Below are 14,910 nucleotides of genomic sequence, written 5' to 3' on the forward strand. Positions count from 1 at the left end.
ATTTTCTTTCTCAGATATAAACAGCATACACAATCAAAAATCAACTAAATTAATAAACTTTACAAATCGCCCTAAACTACACTAAGGTGCAGGATCTCCTGTTAGGGAAACTGGGAAAAAAAGTGCTCTGCAGCTGGAAAGAGGTACAGACGATTAACTGAAAATTAGTCGCTGTGCGCCACCTTTATCTGACACATTTCACCTTATCAAACCAAAGCAGGTGCAACACATTTATAGAACAAAACCCATGTCAACCAGCATGAATCAGACCAGCTCATAATCGGACATATGAAAGGTTATCACCGGTCCTGGCTGAGAAGTCACTGACCAATCAAGTGGTGCATCTTTAAATGCATTCATTTGGAATTCAAATAATGCTAAAAAGTTCCCAATTAGGAAATTTCATGTGAATTCTCTGTTAAGTCATGTAGTTAAACAAATAAAAAATTGGTGCATGACTTGCTAGGATCTCACTTATAAATTACAAGCTTTAGATTAATTGTGCAAATTCACATACAGCACGTGCGTTCTTTTGCTAACATTTAATTTCTAATCAATTCTAATCTACCGGCCTTAGCTTAGCCCCTTTTCTGCTGTTCACGCACCTTTACATAGATTATACAAAATATGTTTGTTTATCATGTACCCATTATAGCTTTTATGTGTTGATCTTCTTTCTTGAATCCATAACATCCCAACTCAGAACCATCCAAAGAGTAAATGAATGCACTGTTAGACACCCGTCAATGGTACAGATACTTTATATTTCAAATAAACTGCTTGGGCATTTTGTCTCTTTAGCAAGAGTGTCTTGTTTTAATGAAATTGCGAACATTTTAGCAAATAAAATGCAAGGGATGCAGTAAAGTAGCCCAGTACAGAGGCTAGAGTAATTGTGAAATAAGTGCTAGCATGTTAGCAGTGTGCTACCTGTGTAAGGTTAGCTTATTGGCTACATTAAATCACCAACTACCCCTGCAGGTTTGTCACTTCCCTACATATCTTTGAGAACATGTTTTTGTGTTACTGAGCCATTAGTGTGCTTCTTCTCCTTTATTCTCTGCAGAGACTGAAAGATCAGATTCATGGAAGTGTGTGTGCATTTTTTCCTCTGTGTTTCTGTTCCTTCTTCGTGTTTTGTTTCTTAGCAGTGTACAAAGTGGATGGCCTCTGTAAATTGAGGGGAGGGCTGACAGCACAGCGAAGGTTGATTGATGGCATATTGTGCAACCGGACTCAGCTAGACCAAACTGGTTAGGTGGTGACCCTGTTTTGGCCCTGTGCCCTTTTGGTTTCTTTCATTTTTTTTTTAAATTCTAGCTGTTTTTCTCCCTCTCCCTGTGCCTCACTGTCTACCTCTGTCACTTGCACACACACTCAGATATACAGAATACATAAATAAAGACTTCTTCCTGTTGCTTCTTCTCCTCGAGCTCCCCTCATCTTCATTGTTGCACTTAAACTCGCCGTTGCTATCATTCTTTGTCCGCTGTTTCCTTTCTTCCTTCCTCAGCCCACTTTGTTTGTCAGCGCTCTTTCAGGACAGGTTTTGTCCCATGAGTCATATCGTCAGGGTTCATTTTACAGCCCTTATTCATATATTCTCTGTCAAAAAAAAATAACTTTTAAGAAGCACACCGGAGCCAGTGCTGCCTCTGATTTGGTGAAACTTCCCAGTCGCCAACCAGTTCTTGCCCGCAGAAGAGCTCATCAACAACCTTGTTTGACAAATTTAGGAGAGTTAACCTAAACACTGGGCACACTACTTTAAACTGTGTTTCATCCTGTTTTTTTCCTGCAGTGATTTTCTGCCTCTGTTCTCCACACAACCATAGTGATTTATGGTAATTATCCATCTTTGGGGTCATCCATCAACTGGTTGTTGCTAGGCAATGGTAGCAGCTGTTGTTTAGTCGGGGGAAGCTTTGCTGTCAGGGGCAATGCAGGTGAATTCAAAAGACGGCATCTATGAGGAAAAGACGGAGCTCTGTTATTTCACGAGCCTGTTGGTTTTGTGCTTCATTCCTTCGTTTTAGATTTAAACAGAACGCCTCTTTGTCAAAGCAGCGGCCACCCCCGATTAAACAAAAATTGAACACCTGCAGGAGATTAAAGATATTGCGCGTTCCCCAGAGGTGTGCACTGCAACAGAAGATTAAGACAATACAGGTATTTTCATTTTCACGAGGTTACAATTTAAAATGAAGCTTGTTTATGTGAAGAGAATAAAAATGGCAGAGGGGAAAAAAACGGTAGAGGAATTGATAATGTTTTCTCAAAAAGAGTCTGTTTAGCAAACGGCTTCTGTCTGATACAGCCTACATTAAAACGGTTCTTGGCATACGTGGAGTAAATCTCACTCACATCATCTTTAATTAGCATTAGTAATGCTTTATCCGTACTTTGCCTGAAAACAAACCAGATGGTTCGAAATGTGTGTGTAGCACCGGAGCAGTGTTCGATGGTTAGGTGTGTGTAGGGTTTGGAGGGAGGGGGTTGGCAGAAAACTTGAGCACAGAGGGCTTTAATCTGTGGCGGCAATGATCTAATGGCTGTTGTTTCCTCTTAGAACAAGCAGGCACTGACAGTCCGAGGAAAAGGTGATTTATAGACCACAGTCGGTGTCGCGGCACGTCAAAAAACTGGCTCTCGGAAAAGCTGAACAAATAAGGAGCACAAAATGAAAACAAAGACGGGTGTAGAAATTCAAGAAAACTGGCAATGTTGTTCTTCACATTTGTTTCTTTTTTTTTTCTTTTAATCCATCACTGATCTATTATGTCAAATGAGTACAACTCTAGTTAAAAGGCACTGGCTATGATTTAAAAAGGCTTTTAGCATCGTGAGTAACTGCAAACTGTTTGGAAAGGGTTAGGTTCATCATGCAGGGTCAGGCAGCCGTCTTATCAGTCGACTAGTCATGCTGCAGAAGTGGCGACCCCCCCAAAAACATCCATAACTGCAAGAAGAGCGCAGACACCTGCAACAGATGGTCTGGCCCCTGTAGAAGCTGATCTCAACATCACTGTGTTGGTCTCAGATTACATTAAGAGAAACAGAAGACAGAAGCTCGCCTGTATCTACAGAAGCAAAGTGGCAAGTTCTTTGTGATCCTGGGTTCAGCATACCCTGAAAACCAAGCACTGATTTAATTTAGTTATTACCTTTTTTGGGAAAGTTAGTGGCCAAGAAAAATACGCGGGGCATCATTTTTGAAAGCATCCATTCAGGCTTAAATCTTTTGAGACATGTGAAAGCCAAGTCAGAAGTGTTCATTTATTTTTTCAGGACTGTAGCTCATCTGATATTGCTGTGGCTGACAACCACAACAATTGCCGTTTGCCCATACGGCCATCAGCGTGAAGAGCAGACCGGATGGGTTGCTTTGTTTTCCCCAACCAGCAGAGCTGTGGAAGCTGAGAAGGTGGATTTGTACAACACATGAGCTATTAGAAGCCCCTGAGCTATTGTGCCATATGGTGGACTATTCTATGTGGGTTAGGGGAGGGTGGAACCGAGGGGTGCTGTTAGGTAAGCTTTTTACGTGCCTGGCCGAGGAAGCTGTGGGTTATATTACAGCTCGCGCCTGGACCTGGTGTCACGAACTGGCTGTAATGTCAAACATGCCCTTGAGTTTAACCCAGTGAAGTTTCCTTTATCACATGTACAAAGGAGATATAATAATCAGAGAGAAACAGGTTACTACGCAGAAAGTTAATGTAGTGACGATCAACTCGTTTTTGGGTTCCACCTTTTTGTGAAAATTGTATAAAGAAATTTAAGTACGTTGACAGAAACCAAGTTGGGCTGAGAGAGACTTTTGGTCTGTGCGAGTTTACCGCAGCATTGTCCGCAGGCTAGTCCACAGAGAGTGTCAGGTCCTATGAAACCACAGCGGCAGCTACCCCAGACAGAAAAAAAATCTCAGGAATGAACAAGGATGGGAGAGAGCCGAGAGAGAGACAGAGATTGCCTGACATACTAAGCATTACCATAATTGGCTTTTCTACATGATAGGACAGAGGAAATAATAATGTCATTTTATTTACAGCCTTCTCTCTGCTGAAACACGCACACACTCATGCACAACGTACAGGTCAATGACACACACTGATCAGGCCTGTCCAAAGCCATCAGAGGTGAGTGGCAGGGAATGGAGGGGCCGGTGACAAAGCGAAACGGGAGAGAGAAATAAGACTGCCACGCCAGAGCTCCTGTTTTGAAGGGCCGCTAGACGCTGTGAGGGAGCCTCGGCGGCCGCCCTGCTGCGCGTGCAGCACTCCGCCACGTAGGGTAAATCAGGAGGCTGAAAGCTGGCGGAATTGGACATTAGCACTGCAAATGAGAGCCGGGATTGCCCTCTTCTCTGAGACAACATGAATAAATGAAGAAGGTTTAAAGGGAAAGTGTGTGCAGCGTGTGTTGTGTGTATGTACAACTGACTGAGGAGGGAAAGAAGAGCTACGCTGGCTGTGGCAGTGTTGTGTCGCACTCAAGTTACTTAACAGCCGGTTAGGGAGTTAGTTTTATTATAGATTGATAAAAAGATAAAAAGATGTTTTTAAACTATGAGGTTAAGTTAAAGAAGAGTAAAAAGTAAGACTACGTTAAGTGTAATATCAAAATTGTTTAACTTTTAGCATGAAGCTTCTTTAGCCATAGCTGTAATGCTTATGTGTGCACAGTCTTGGGTTTTAGATATATTTGAGTGATGTATCCAAACATGGCAACGGTCACCAAAACTATACTTAAGTGTTTATTCAGCCTTGTTACAACTTTGTGTTTCAAACTTGCATTAAAAAATATGAGGTTTTTCAATTGTGGACCTCACACGAGCGTATTGGCTTTAGGCAGGCATGTAGTTTTGGCAGAGGAGTGCAGGTTTGCATTGTGTGTGTGTGTGTGTTTGTGAGACTGGGGGATGTCCTACTGTGGTGTCACCTGTCTACAGCAGGAAATCCTGGACTTCGGGCACAACAATAGTGACAGGCTCCTCTCCAGACACAGATGGCTTCGCTTTCCCCCCACTAGCCACATTGCATCTCTGCTTGCACCTGACACACTGTGACACTTGTGACACACACAAACACGCGTGCACACATAAAACTGATCAGCCACACCTAGCTTAGGCAAACACGCACACACAATGACAGAAATGGCAGAAGCTGATTTCTCACACCTCTCTCACCTATCTGCTTTGCTGTTAACTTGTTTCGCTGTCATTTTTTTCCCCTGTCAGATATGCACACGCATAAATGCACGTACACATACACACACACACACACCTCTTGTTCGCTGGCCTAAACACATCTTTTTTTTTCTCCTCTCTTTTCAAAACTTCCCCTCTTTTCCCTATCCTCACTGACAGCACAAAGTGGGCTTACGTTTTTGACTGACAACCACAACAGACACTCCCCCCCCCCCTTCCCCTCCCCCCCACCCCCCCGTTTTAATCCCCTCCCTATCCCTCTCTCCCTCCCTCCCTCCCCGTTTCCTCTTTTGTTCTGAGTGACGCTCGAAAGCCGCCATGTCAGCATCTTTTCCATCTCTGATTGCCTTATTAGCCGGCGGTGGCACCCGCAGCTTTACTGACACAGATGGTGAAGGAGCAGGCTTGAGCAAAGGGGGGGGAGAAAAAAAATGGCTGACTTGTGTTTGTTGTTGTTACTTTCCCCTCCCACCTCTTCTCAGGCTTGTTTGTGTGGACACTGACACCTCAGGCTGACACTGACACACTCCTGACACTGATGCCTGTCAAGGCAACATACGGAGGATAGCAGGGAAAGGGAAGAATTTAGTGGTGGTGTGCCTTCTGTGTGTGTGTGTGTGTGTGTGTGTGTGTGTGTGTGTGTGTGTGTGTGTGTACTGCTGTCAGGTTTCTCTCACTTGGTCTGCTGATTTGTCTTTAACTACTTTCACAACTTTGAATGGGTTCACTTTTGCATTTATTTCAATGCAGCAGGCTGCAGCTTGTTAGGGAGAAAAGGAAGAGTTCAAAGAAGTCTGTGCAGCTGCTTTGGGAAAATGTTTAATTCTTCTTTTAGTGATTAAATGAAAAAAATACTTCAGTATATCCTGTGGACAATTAAGAGCACACAGTTGGGAGCAAGAGGAAGAATGTATTTTGATCATGCACTGTTTCTCACACACACACACACACACACACACACACACACACCGGGCAGCTGTAGGACCTCCAGCTTTTCCCAGGCAGCAGTAACTGGCACCTCACAAACATCAGGTATTATGTCCATTCCGATTATGGGATAGAGAGCTACACGCTGTTTGAAGCTGACAGCACATCTGCCTCCTCACTGGAGACTGATTCTGGCATCTCAGACAAGCATCTTACGAGGGATGGATTGGAAAAGGTGCCTTAGCATATTTAACCCTAGATTCTTCCCTGCCTCGGTGTAATGTTCCCCTTTTAATCTACCTCCCTGTTTTTCCTTATTATTTTTTTAGACAAAGACAATAAAAAGTGAATTTTAATTCACATATCACTTTTTTCCCTCCAAGCTGAGTTATGGGCAGTTATTTGGCGGGAGAAGGCAGCCATTTCCATTGATACTATAATTTTTTCTTTCCTCTTTTAAAATGGCACACTTGATGCTGTGAGTACTCAGGGAGCACAGGCAGTAACAACACGGCTTGTCATGTCCACTGGCCATTTCCTAGCATCACGCTGTGAGGACTTCCACAGCCGATGCCAAGTTGACTTCAGCCAACCATGGCTTGGCAAGGCTGATGCAGCTGGCATTTTACTCCACTATCTCTTACTTGTGAATCCATAGTATGTGCGGCATGTTGGAAGAACTGAACAAATTAAAGTCAGGAATAGATCTGTGGTTGCTGAACAGCAACAAAATAGACAATGAAGACTATGTTGCTGTGGGCTTTGTGCTGTTTGGCATCTAAATTAAGTGGATAAGCTGTAATATTTGCACGAATGCTGTAATGTTTTTTAAAAAGAACTTCTAAATGAACATTCACTAAAAAGTCATTTATCTATCTTAGTTTATTTTCCCTGTTTTGTTTTGTTTTAAACTTGAATATGTCAGACTCTCTCCATTCATTGGATTACTGTGGTTTTGTAATTATGGAAATAGATCATTTCCATAATTCATTGTCATTGTAGCAAATAAATGATGGACCAGGTTGTTCCCCTACTCGTGTGACTGCACTGACCTGGAGTATTCCCCTCTCAAACGGAGAGGTTTACTGGAAAAGGATCAAAAATAATTTGTTGTGGACTTTTATAAATAAAAATCAGATCAAAACATTGGAAATATTGGAATTTCTGATTGTTTTTGATTGCATCGTTGCTTGGCTGTTTTTATGCACAGTCGAGATTCTCCGCCTCTTTGCTCAGTTTTTCCCTCACATATTTTCTTTTAACCGTGCTAGACTAACTTTGGTGCACACCCTGTTTTGATTCGCTCTCTAAAATAAGTGATATTGGCTCCTTTCCCCACCCTCTTTAAGCAAGCTTTCTTATTATTGGCTGCCACTCACAAACAGAAGTGTATATATATGTATTTATATAGTGCCAAATCACAAGAGTCACCTCAAGGTTCTATGTTACTATGACTCGGTACTATTACTCAAAATCAACTGTGTGGCTGAGATGACCTTATTAGGGATACACCCCCTTTTTGATGTCATGCAGAGCTAGGAGTATAAAAGCTGTCTGCAGCAGAGCATTTAAAGCCCTCTGAAGCTTCAGCTCTCAGGTGTTACTTCTTATTATATGCACCTCGTCATTGTAAACTTTGTTCATGTTTGGTATGATTAGCCACCATTGTTCCAGTGTGTGTTTATGTAAGACATATAATAAAGAAAAGAACAGAATACTTTAAATCTTAAACTGTGAGGCCTTGCACACTTTTTCCTTTCGTTTGTTATATGATTAGCAAAAGCGTGTCTTTTCCATTGTGGAGTACTACCACAGAATATATATAATCTTCTCTGCCTAATTCAATTTCTTTTCTATGTTTTTGCTTTTTTTAAACTTGGTGGATAAATTTCTTGAGTCATGTCTGCTCCTTGCCCAAGATAGGTTGTAGTGTTCAACAGTTCCATTTGGCAGTGCAGTGAAGAGGACTATCTGTCATTGTCAAGACATGGATGTTTGCCACTTTATTATATCTTTGTCCTCTACAGGGACTATTGACAAAAATCTCTTAAGGATTATTGCATTCACCACCTGCATATAGGGAGGGCCAGAGGTGTATTCTTGTGTTCAAGTGTATTGATTTGCTAAGACATTTGTATCTAATCTCGGTTTTCCTCCTTGCTTTGTTTTCCAGCTTATGGACCTGAAGATGAATTCAAGGGTGGCAAAGCCGATGAAGAGGAACATCTTCTGGATGATGGCCTTTCCCTGGATGGTCAAGATGCAGACTATTTTTTCAATGATGAGGAAGACGCAAGAGATCGTTATAGCTGCCAGAACTCTCCACTCAGCAATGGCACTAACCCAGATGCTGGGTATGCTTCTCCCCTCAGCACTACCAGTGATCAGCTGGTGGACCTTAAGACTACCCCCTCCTTAGGTGATCTGGACAGGGTGGAGGAGAAGCTGGGGGAAGGTAGTGAATCCATCAATGGCCTTTCACTACAGGACAGTCTGGAAAAGATGAAAGCCGTCTATGCAAACCTGATCTCGGATGCCTCTTGGTCCAATGTTGCTCTGGACATGCTTAAAAATAAACAAGGAAACAGTATTTCAGCAAGCAATGGCAGTGGGAGCAATCACAAAGGGAGCAATGGATTCCTGAACAGTCATAGCCTGGGAAATGTCCATGTAAAGAACAGATGTAGCAGTAACAACACTTCAGTAACAACAAATATTACCACCAGCAGTACCATTGCAAGAACAGTGTCGAGTAACGGCAACAGTGGCATCAGTGTAAGCTCTGGCAGTACAGGAGTAGCATATGATTGGCATCAAGCAGCCTTGGCTAAAACTTTGCAGTATAATCCGTATCAACTCCTTCCTGAGCCCAGCCTTTTCAGCACCGTGCAGCTTTATAGGCAAAACAACAAGCTGTATGGCCCAGTGTTTACTGGAGCTAGCAAGTTTAGGTGTAAGGACTGTAGTGCTGCCTATGATACTTTGGTAGGCCTAACTGTACATATGAACGAGACTGGCCACTACCGAGATGACAACAAAGATGCAGAGGATGATCGAAGCAAGAAGTGGTCCAAGCCACGAAAACGTTCCTTGCTGGAGATGGAAGGCAAAGAAGATGCCCAGAAAGTTCTGAAATGCATGTACTGTGGCCACTCTTTTGAATCACTGCAAGACCTTAGTGTTCACATGATCAAAACAAAACACTATCAAAAAGTGCCTCTAAAAGAACCAATGCCAGCCCTCACCTCAAAACTGGTCCCCCCAACCAAAAAAAGAGCGTTTCAAGACTTGATGTCGCCGAGCTCACCAGAGTCCGTCTCATCTGGCATACACCTGGGAGAATCTCCAAAAGACCAAAAACTGGCCAATCCTTATGTCACTCCTAATAATCGATACGGTTACCAAAATGGTGCTAGTTATACTTGGCAGTTTGAGGCACGAAAGGCACAAATTCTCAAATGCATGGAATGTGGCAGTTCGCATGACACCTTGCAACAACTGACAGCCCACATGATGGTCACGGGACACTTTCTTAAAGTCACAAATACAGCATCTAAAAAGGGGAAGCAGCTAGTTTTTGATCCTGTGATTGAAGAGAAAATACAGTCGATTCCCTTGCCTCCCACTACCACACGGCTCCCGCCGCCCAATGGTAAGCCACACCCTGACTCCCCATTGCAGCCCTCCAGCCCTGAGGAGAAACACGAAGAAAAGAAAGATGAAGATACAGAGGACGAGAAAACTGAAGTTAGGGAACCAGAGAGACAAATAAAAGAAGAAAAAGAAGACCTCCCTGAAAAAACAGACAAACCTGAAAGGGCCAGGTCATACCAGTACCTTACAGAAGAAGATTTAGAAGAAACACCTAAAGGTGGGCTGGACATCCTGAAGTCTTTAGAGAACACAGTTTCAAGTGCTATCAGTAAGGCCCAAACAGGTACACCAACCTGGGGTGGATACCCCAGCATTCACGCTGCCTATCAGCTCCATGGATCTCTGAAGCCTTTGCCCTCATGTGCACAGGTTCAACCTTTGTTCAGTAGCACTAGTTTGAAGGTAATGTCCTCTGAGTTAGGCTCTCTGATCCATTCCCCAAATAGCCCCTCTCCACCCCCAAGTCACAAGAGCAATGTGCTGGCCATGGAAGAGCTAGTGGAAAAAGTTACAGGGAAAAGCTTAGTGAAGAATGAGAAAGAGGAAAAACCTGTAGAGAATAAGTGTAGATCTGCAAAGTCACCAGTGCTAAATCCTAAGGACAAACAGGCTTCACCATATCCTGAAAACCTCTCAAAGATACTGAAGGACAGTGAATTGGAGGATCGGAATGAGCTAAAGGGCAAAGAAAGAGAGCAAACAGAGAGTAAAATAAATATAAAAATAAAAACTGAAGCGGATTCGCCCAAAAAGACAGTAAGCAATGGCTGCAGTAACCTGAGCATCATCACTGATCATTCACCAGAACAATCCCTTGTTAACCCTCTTAGTGCTTTGCAGTCCGTCATGAACAACCACTTGGGGAAAGCGGCAAAAGTGTCCACACCCTTTGTAGACCCATTTGCAATGCTTTATAAGATCAACAACTCTGCCCAGATTAAGCAAACAGATCCTATGAGTCACTACCACAATGATGACGACGTCAATGATGATCAGCCCATCGACTTGACAAAATCCAAAAACAGCAATGGAAGCACAGCTAAGGGGACTCTTGCGACACCTAACAGCAATGTAAACAACACCAGGCCGGTCTTCAAAGATTTCTCTCAGACATCATCGCCACCTCTAAGAGAAAATGCTTTGATGGACATTTCAGACATGGTGAAAAATCTGACGGGTCGTTTAACACCAAAGTCTACAACCCCATCTTCCATCTCAGATAAATCCGATATCGATGGCTGTACTTTGGAGGATGGCATGGAAGAGCTATCTCCCATTCAAAGACGGAAAGGCAGACAGTCAAACTGGAATCCCCAACACCTCCTGATTCTTCAGGCCCAGTTTGCCTCCAGTCTTAGAGAAACCCCGGAAGGAAAGTTTGTAATTAGTGACTTAGGACCCCAGGAACGGGTCCACATCTGTAAATTCACTGGTCTCTCAATGACTACTATCTCACATTGGCTGGCCAATGTAAAATACCAGTTAAAGCGGACAGGGGGAACAAAGTTCCTAAAAAACATGGACTCTGGTCAGCCTCTGTTTTTGTGCAGTGACTGTGCTTCCCAATTCAGGACTCCTTCGTCCTATATTCACCATTTGGAGTCCCACCTTGGTTTTACTCTAAAAGACCTTTCGAAGCTCTCCATAGACTTAATAGAGCAGCAGGCCGTCAGCAGAATAGAGGACAAGACTTTTAGTTCACCTGGACTCACAGAAGAGGACACTGCCTCAATATATCAGTGCAAACTTTGCAATCGGACATTTGTGAGCAAACATGCAATCAAATTGCATCTTTGCAAAACACACGGAAAATCACCAGAGGCTCATCTCATCTTCGTGAAAGAGCTGGAAAAGTTCGATAAACAATGAAGTCAAATAAAGCCGATAGCATGATAGATAACTGTTGCACTATGACTCTAAGCTACAATCTGTCGTAACAGATAGTGCCAAAGCTGTATTTTTACAACACATGAAAATCGCAGGAGCTTTAATACCGCACACGGTAATTTTTCAGCTAATAAAACATGGCAGGAGCCTGCACTACAGAGGCTCTAGGCCATACAGTAAACAGTGAATTTTTTGGGTGACAAATTAAAGTAGCAATGGCACTACATAGTCACTGACAGATTGTTGCTTTCCTAATGCACTGCATCTTATCTGAGCCTTTAAAAATGGTCCACCTGTTGTTTTACAACTAAACCATGCTCTTATTTCGATCACTGTTTCAGAATCATTTTCTAAGATAAATATATTTCAACACGACTTGCATATTATTTATGAGACAGTTTGTGCATGTTTTCATGTAAACCAGTGAGTGTATTATGTCTTATGAAAATTTCAGTCATGACAACAAAACTGAAATACCCGTTTAGCAAATTTTGGATACAGCTGTTTATGTAAAGGTATATTGGGAAAGAATAAGAGTGTTTTAAAATGTTAAGGTGATTTCAGCACTTTAAGTGTCAACTGATGAAGAATTGTACGAGTAAAAAGGACAACACATTACTCTTTTTAGTTTTTATGCCCTCGACAAACATTTTGGGGAGCTGATCATAAAATTGTTCGGTTTGCCATCAAATCACAGTAAGTTTTGCAAAATATTTAGGATATTTGTTTATCTAGTAAAATATCATTTCCTGGTTGTTTCAACGTGTACAGTATTTGCTTTTGAAGGCTACCAATTTTATCATTGTGAAGCTACAGTTGTAAAGTTAATGAAGTTTAAAACTTACTGTATAAATAATCAGCAAGTATGTATACATGTATGTCAGCATATCTTGCTCTTTAAAGTTCTGCATTATTTGTACTGTGTGCATTTTTACAATGTTATTTTCTACACAAATGTGAGGGAGGGAGGCTGTATAAAGCTACAGGATCGTGTTGGACCACGACGTCCTTTTTTCAGTAACCAGTAAGTCCCTAGGTGTGGTCTACATAACGTGACAGAACTTACTGGCATCTGTTCTGATGCTTGGAAATGTATATAACATTTAAAAAAAACATTCTTCAGTGACTAATTTCCAGGTTTTGTCATCAACCCAGTTATTCAGAATGGCATTCTTTTATTCTCAGTTGTAAAATAAATTCCATGTCCTGGAATAAGATGCAGTGTTGTCTGAGTGATTTTCAGAAGAGTATAACACAGATAAACATGACTCTACAAACATTTTTTCACTATTTTTGCTGAACTTATACATTGAAGTTCCATCAATTTAATTTTTAAACCTAATATGCTCATCAAAACACATCCGTGTTTGTCCAGGGAATTTCGAGCAGGACAAAATCCAAATAAGACCTTTGTTATCCCATATGGAAAAGAAATAGTAAAAACTTATATGATTTACTCATGAAAGTGGCCACTTTCTCATTACTTTCATATATTGTTTTAGTAAGTATCCAAAACAAACAAGTTTCATTATATAATTTTTCAAGGGATCTTATATGTGTTTTCACTCTTGTATGCTTTTCATACAAATTTCACACAAGACAGATACAAACTTTATAAGATTTATATATATCTTTTCCATATGGGATGGCTTCAAAATAATAGCTCTTTGATGAGAGAGGTTGACAGTTGGCTTTTGTAACAGACTTGCAACCAAAGATAGCCAGGAACAAAATTCTAACCGCGGTGTCTAAAAGTAGTACGACTGGTGTTATGGCTTACATATTCTCACCAACCAATACAAATGCAGCAAAGCAGCTCAAAAACAGCAATTGTTTAAAATCGAAATAGATGAATAGATGGAAATTAAAAAAATATTGGTGATTCCAACAAAAATGAAAATCTAGTTGTGGTGAGTTAGCAAAAGCTAAAGTAAAGTCCAGGGACTGGAAATGGGTCATTTTTAGTATTTAGGCCTGGATCATTTCCTGTTACAAGCTGGAAACAGTGGCGAAAGCTAATAATTATGTTAACAAATAGTTCATCAATGTAAAATGTAGGGAATATTTGTAACAACAGACCTACTCATATACTTAACTAAGCTAAACGTGGACATTTTAAAGATGCTAACCAAGGCTGAAGCTGTACAGAGCTCAGAGCCAGCTGTTTGGAATGAGCCACTGATCAAACCAGTTGTTTTGTTATATAAATATTTTCCATCTGGTTTTTGTTTGTAAGGGTAAAATATGTCACCTATAGTAAAGGCGGGTGTACAGCAACTCATTTTCATTTAATTATTTATACTTCTTTCCAGTTGCACAGAATTGCATTTTCATTTTTTGTCAGTGAAAGAAGCTCAGTGAAATGAACCAAATGAACCAAACTACAGTGTCCTGTAGTCTGGTTCATTTCTTTTATTGAAAAAACTAATAAAAACCCACCATTTTTTTTCACATTGACACTTAAACGTGATCCCCGGGGAATGAAAATGAGAATTGAAAAAAGTGGAATTTATAATAAATCTGTTTTATACATGCACTGTCACACATACAGGAATTATTAACATCTATATGTCTATACGTTTTATTCAGATTGGCTCTCCTGTTAAGGAGGAGATAAGTTAGACATGTCGTAGGGCTGTGTCGCACAGTGTGGCTTACAATAAACTTATAAGACTTCTGAAATCTTGCTCCAGACATCTTAAGCTCTCTACAACAGGTTTCAAGGATGCAGTGTTATCAGTCATGTTGCAGGGTCAATATTTTTTATGCTCAGTTCCTGATTTTTAAAGATGGGGCCAGACTGAATTGGGTAAGCAGTGTAGGTTTTGTCCGCTGCTGATTCAAACTGAAGAAAGTGAGCCACATTTTTTTTTTCCAGTGATACATTTTTTGACAAATCTTCAAAAGTGTGTTTAAGTTAGTTTTTTGTAACCTTTGGGCATTGTTTCGGTTAACTTAGAACTACTATAACAACAAAAAAACAGGTTTCTAACATTCTGTGTCAATAATGACCGAACTTCTCTAACGTAACGTTTCATATTCTTGTTGAGCCCATCCATTACCGTATATACAAGCAGCTGTTCAGAGAATTAAACCAAATGTAAATGAAAATCTTGTTTGTCACTGAAGAAAAATATATTGTTTACCACTTTACACACTGTTGGTCCAAAAAGCCACTGAATAAAAACTTGCATACAAATTTAATACATGCCTTGTTACGATGGTATACTTCA

General features: G+C 41.1%; 1 protein-coding gene across 1 annotated transcript in view; it reads left to right on the forward strand.

Moving 5' to 3' along the window:
- LOC146683067 (teashirt homolog 1-like) overlaps positions 1-12,894 on the forward strand; it is a 31,654-nt gene extending 18,760 nt beyond the window's left edge. The window contains exon 3 of the mRNA XM_085445875.1: positions 8,310-12,894. Coding sequence (XP_085302001.1) covers positions 8,310-11,659 — 3,350 coding nt within the window. The 3' untranslated portion in view covers positions 11,660-12,894. The remainder of the gene's footprint in view (positions 1-8,309) is intronic.
- The last annotated feature ends 2,016 nt before the right edge of the window (positions 12,895-14,910 follow it).

The sequence above is a fragment of the Copadichromis virginalis genome, linkage group LG22 (genome assembly GCF_057382275.1).
Source record: "Copadichromis virginalis isolate Kocher_CV1m ecotype Utaka linkage group LG22, C_Virginalis_male_GT1.1, whole genome shotgun sequence".
Taxonomy (NCBI): domain Eukaryota; kingdom Metazoa; phylum Chordata; class Actinopteri; order Cichliformes; family Cichlidae; genus Copadichromis; species Copadichromis virginalis.